Genomic DNA, 5,769 nt, shown 5'->3' on the forward strand with positions numbered 1-5,769 from the left:
CTCAAATCAGACACAAGTAGCCCCTTGCTAATGCTCACTTTCTTTTTCTTGAAAAGCATCTGTTATAATTTGTTGGCAACTGAGTCGAAACTTTCTAAAGCATTCTGAAAGTGATGAATTGATGGCTTTGCAGTATATATTCATTAACTTACCAATTAATATTTCTTCACTTGTGATATACAATTATATACAAGCATTCACACAGTCGCTGACAAGTCAGATGGCCAAACGGTTCAGTTTCATTATGCATTTAAAAATTACTATCTAGAAAAAAGTATAAATCTTGTGTTTGAATTTACTCTGTTAACTTTTCTTCATGTCTAAGGAAAAACCCCTTTCTCATTCAGAACTGAAACAGAGGACATGACCTCTCGGTGTCCTTGGTGGAAATAACGTCTGTTTTCCATTAGACTTCTTTACTGCAAGATGACGACAGAATACATCCTTCCCACAAATCACCTGCATAAGATAAGTAAAAACTAAAACCCTCATCTCTCATTTGTTTGTCACTGAGAAGCCCAAATGGCTGCATTTGCTCCTCTGTCATGTATATGGACTCTGAATCATTACTGCTAAAGTGAAGAAAAGGCTGACAGCAGACCAGGTGATGGATCGCAGCGGGATTTGTCATCACTGCCTTAATCTGCTCTCATTAAGCTGTAAATCTTTCACAACAACAGGTCCAACTAAGACAATGCTGGAGAGGCTTTTCCTTGTTGCTCCACCTCATCATCAGAGTAACAATGCAACTGAATCACTTTGTCAGAACTCACAATGACCTAAATACTTGAAACAGCTGAAAAATACATCATTATATCATTTTTTTTTTTATGTTGAGGTGAATTTTAAAAAAAAGTCATAGTGATTAAAACAAAACATACTCAATGCAAATCTGCAGATCACTGCACACTTTAATAAAATGAAGACAATACACATGTAAAAGAAAAGGTGAACAAATTACCTCATATTATTAATGTTACGGCACAGAAAATATAATTCAAATATTTATTTCAACAAATACAATATGGGAATCTGTTGCCAAGAAGTTAAATTAGCTGTAAAACAAACTTGAGTTTGCAGACGAATGTGAAGGTGTGTGAAGGGAGTCAAAGATATTATTATGGCATGGTAATGTTTCAAGACCTTTCCAGAACTTGATTAAACTTTTGAAAATGTCTAGGAACTGAAAAACCAAACAGAGAGTGCAGAACTCCACCAAGCAGCTTATTTCCATTCATTGTGATTTCCAACCTGTAGGTTGTTATAGTCTCACATTCAGTTTATATGTTCGCAATGTTAGATTCCTACATACATTGATAATGAATCCACAAATTGTGGTGTTTGTTGCGTGTTTATACCGGATTTGTGGATCATGGTATCCCAAATTTCAACCAGATCCAGATCTAGCTTTGATATCATATAAAACCTAGTGGCTGACTATTTATTGTGGCATTATTATGCATATATACTGAAAATGGCCCTATCTTGCAGTGATAAAGAATCCTTAAAAAAATATCCTGGATCCAGATGGTAATCCTGATTGCTCCCAAAATTAAATGCAATCTAAGTTAGACCGAGACCAATTCTCTGACAACAAAAATCATAAAAATTCATACAGTATTTTTTTGCGTAAAGTTGCTAAGAGACAGACAAACAGACAGACACACAAATCAACTCCAACAAAAACACAACTTCAGTCAATTCCTTGGCAGAGGTAATTATTGCAAACCATCTTTGGAACGTCGGGTAAAAGGAGCAACGTAGAATGAAAAAAGGTAAAGAAGACTATTTGGGTAAGTTGATTTAGTGGTTTAAACCACCCCCTTCAGAGTTGAAAATTTGATGTATACCTCAAAAAGGCTCACTATTCTGTGGTCAGTGTAGTGATAAAGACTGGATGTGTTACAAACTGTCGTAATGAGAATAACTGGTTTTAACAAAAAGATCAGATGTCACAATGTCAGTTTTACTATAAAAGTATTACATTTTACAAGTGAATGTAAAATGATGGCTCAGGGAAGTTCACTTCTGCAAATGTAAAATACAACATTTTACTAATTCTAGCAGAAAAAAAAGGAACAAAACAAAAATTCACAACTTTACATAAACTAAGAGGTCTAATATGATACTCTTGTCATAATTTGAAGAAAGATACCACATAATAAAATAACAATAATAGTATAATAGTAATAATAGTATTAATTTCTGTGTTCACAAGACTACTATGTTTTGGTTTTTGACATCTCAAAGCTTCAAAAAAGCTAAACTGTGACATCTGCTGGCCTGTCCATGTACTGCAGAAAGGCAGACAGTTCTCTGGACTTCTTTACTTTCTTGCTACAATCAAACCCAGTGTTTGTTAAGATTGGCATTCCTCTGTTATTTTAATGGATGCAAAATTGCATAAAGGTTTCTTTTTAACACAGCAATGTTTTAAAATAAAAATAAATCATATCTTAAGTTACACCATCAGCTCACTAGCATTGAAGCAGCGTGCAGGCTGCATTTTAACTTTAATGATACTACAGTTGGAATTGTATACCAAATTTTCTAATTTTCATGACTTAGAATAATAATTCTTTCTTTTCTTTTTTTTTTTTTTTTTTTAAATCGCAGAATTCCTTATTGTAACTAAACTAAGCAGTAGCATTACAGTAAATACAAGGCTCTGTGGCTCAACCAGGAGAGCCTGTCAGGCAAGACTCAGGGAAGACACGCCCCCTCTCACTCTGTCGTCACTGCTGACATCATCTCCTTACCAGTGACTGCTGTTATCAAGATGGCGCTGCGGCCAGGATCTGGGGGAGGCAGCAGGTATTTTAGCCTTTTAAAACAAATTCAGCTGGTAAAATAATTTCTTCAGACAAAATTAATCTCCGACGAAGATGCAGCTTGATATTAATTTCCATCAGACGCCTGAGAAGTCGTGTTAGAGGATGGTTTTGTTGTCGAGACAGAGTGATGAGATGAGATGGCTGTTTGCCAGGTGTCACAGCTAACGCTAGCTGTTTGCTATTTACTCCTGGTAATGGTCAATAAGGACCAAAATAACACCACAGTGTCCAAACTTTTACACGTCATACTTCATGTCTTCTTAGTCATTGGTGTGTGTGTGTGTGTGGTGTTTACGAAATTCAGTGAGACGACGCGGTACATATAGAAGATAATGGTATTTATCTCTTGTAGCATTGTTGGAAATAAAGCTAGCACTCCCAGGTATGTAGATAGGCCTGAGCATTGCTGCTGGCTATTATTTATTTATTTGTTCATTTTATACTGTTATATCACCTGCTAGGGGAATAAAGAGTTTAATTTTGGTATGTGTTTAGCATTTGAACATGAATGGATGTGGTTTGAATGTGTGTCGGAAAGCTGCTTTAATAGTTTAACTTGTCTCCTGTTACAGAGCAGCTAGAAAGGCGCAAAGCCTCTCTTTATGAGTCTGCATTTCATTATATTTGATAATCGGACCTTGACTGAATCACATAACGACCCCTGTCACAAATTTCTACCCCCAGGTTGTTGTAAATGTATAGGGGATATCGAGGTTCTTCATTAAAATGGTGTGATAATGGTCTGCAGAGGAGATGAAGAGGCCAATCTCATTATTTTTTTAATAAGAACCAGGAGCAGCTTAAATAATAAATATGCCCTGGTTACAAGCATCTCAACTTGCCAGGTGATACTGTTTCAACAGGTGAAACCAAAAGCGCAAGAGTGGATGGGAGTATGGGCAGAAGAATAAAAAATCATATTGCTTAAATTTCTTATTTCCTTTAATTTATTAAAGGTTAACCTCACCTGACATCAGGTGGTCCAAATGTTTTGATTTTCAGATTTGAACATATCAACATAATATTACCGTTTTTATTTAAATTTTGGCATTTGTTGTTACATGTGTAAAATATTAATTGCATTTCTCTTTATACTGCTGTTAAATACCATTAGGGAAAATTATGCTCTCATTAAAAGTATTTTATTTAGTTAAATGTAAACGCAAATCTAAGTTAACAACAATTTTTGGGTCACCAATGATAACTTTTACTGAAGCCCTGCCTCCTGGCCACTAACCTCCAAAACAGTTTGATGGTAACTGTTTGGTTATTATATGACTTTTTATGAGCTGCCTGGTGTCCACAGCTGCTGTGGCTGCTTATCCCCTCCCATGTTAATCTGCTGAGCCATGACCTGTTATTTGCTACAGGATGGCAGGCAGCAGTGCCATGGTGCTCCTAGAAAAGGTTTTTAAGCTGCAAATCTTACAGGAAGCAGATGTGAAGCCCTCCAAGTTAAGCATCATCGCTGACATTATAACTGGTTGTTTTACATCATAATCCTGTGAGGGGTAACCTTGGCCTACTCCTGGTGGGTTTTTAGATTACGAGTAAGCAGAATGAATTCAACCATGTTAACTTCCATTGCTTTTTCCCCTGACAACTTGCATCAGAATTTTTTATTGATTCACCAAAAGTGCACTGTAATACTTTATTGTGCATGTAAGCCCAAATCATGATGTACAAGGCAAACAGTTTTGTCTGTCAGATGCATTAATAGACTTTCTTGTGAAATCTTGCTTCCTCTTTTTCACTGAATGTAGGTCTGCCTTAGCTATATTTTTGGCCATGTTAGCTGCATTAGAAAAAAAGCTCTGAGCACTATGTTTGCTACATTATTGTATATTGAAATAAATAATCTATATTAGATATGCAGCAACATATTTAAAAGCTTGTGTCCTTATTAAACTGTACATTCACTCTGTTCATGGTTTAAATTTGTTGTTTAATATCTCTAATGTTAAATAGCTGAATCATTTGCATACAAATTCTCATGTAATTACAATTAATCACATTGTTACACACAAAATGCTCTTTTAATACTATTGCAATAATGAGAAAAATGCAGTAATTTAACAGCACTATTTTTTTTCAGTTAGAATTGTTCCTATAAATCTAATCTTAATTATTAATGCAATAAAAATCAATTAATTATGACACCAGTAAAGCTTGAACGATCTGACATGTTTTTATTGGTGTTACATTTTCTTTATTTTACTCACTATTTGTACTTGTGTTGATCAAAAGTCAGTCAGAGCAGGGGCCTCCTGGCTACAGTTTTCCTTTTGTCTCCGCTTCATCAGTTTCAGCCTGAAGATCTGAGTTAATTTGTAATAAGTTATTTGACAAATAGCTGAAGGCCTGTGTGGGTTGGCTGCAGTGAAAGGGAGACTTGGCCGACTTGTAGAGAGTTGCCTGTGAAAACTAAATTACAGCATGCTCATCAACAATGCTTATTCACCCTGTGGTCATTTTGGCATAAATGTTGCTTCAGCTATTCAAGTTTTAAAAGGCTTAGTTTATGAAATTCACCTTGGGTGTGTGAAATTTGTGAATGAGCTTAAACTGCAGCAAGACTGGAGAACAGGAATAAAGTGATTAGAAAAGGTTCTTCTCACTAAGAACAAATTATTCATGGATCCATGTTCTTATTTATTCTAATGTGTATACATATATATATATATATATATGTATACTATATATATATACATACACACACACACACACACACACTGGAATAAATAAGAGCATGGATCCATGAATAATTTGTTCTTAGTGAGAAGAACATTTTCTAATCACTTTATTCCTGTTCTCCAGTCTTGCAGCAGTTTAAGCTCATTCACAAATTTATATGTATAGATATGTGTGTGTGTGTATATATATATATATATATATATATATATATATATATATATATATATATATATATATATGT

At 34.9% G+C, this 5,769-nt stretch overlaps 1 protein-coding gene across 3 annotated transcripts in view; it reads left to right on the forward strand.

Moving 5' to 3' along the window:
- Window positions 1-2,779: 2,779 nt before the first annotated feature.
- synrg (synergin, gamma) overlaps window positions 2,780-5,769 on the forward strand; it is a gene marked incomplete at its 5' end in the record, with an annotated part of 41,024 nt that continues 38,034 nt past the window's right edge. For all 3 annotated transcript variants that reach the window (XM_079246241.1, XM_079246243.1, XM_079246242.1), the window contains one exon: window positions 2,780-2,814. In XM_079246241.1, coding sequence (XP_079102367.1) covers window positions 2,780-2,814 — 35 coding nt within the window. The remainder of the gene's footprint in view (window positions 2,815-5,769) is intronic.

The sequence above is a fragment of the Telmatherina bonti genome (assembly GCF_933228915.1).
Source record: "Telmatherina bonti genome assembly, chromosome: 9".
Lineage (NCBI taxonomy): Eukaryota > Metazoa > Chordata > Actinopteri > Atheriniformes > Telmatherinidae > Telmatherina > Telmatherina bonti.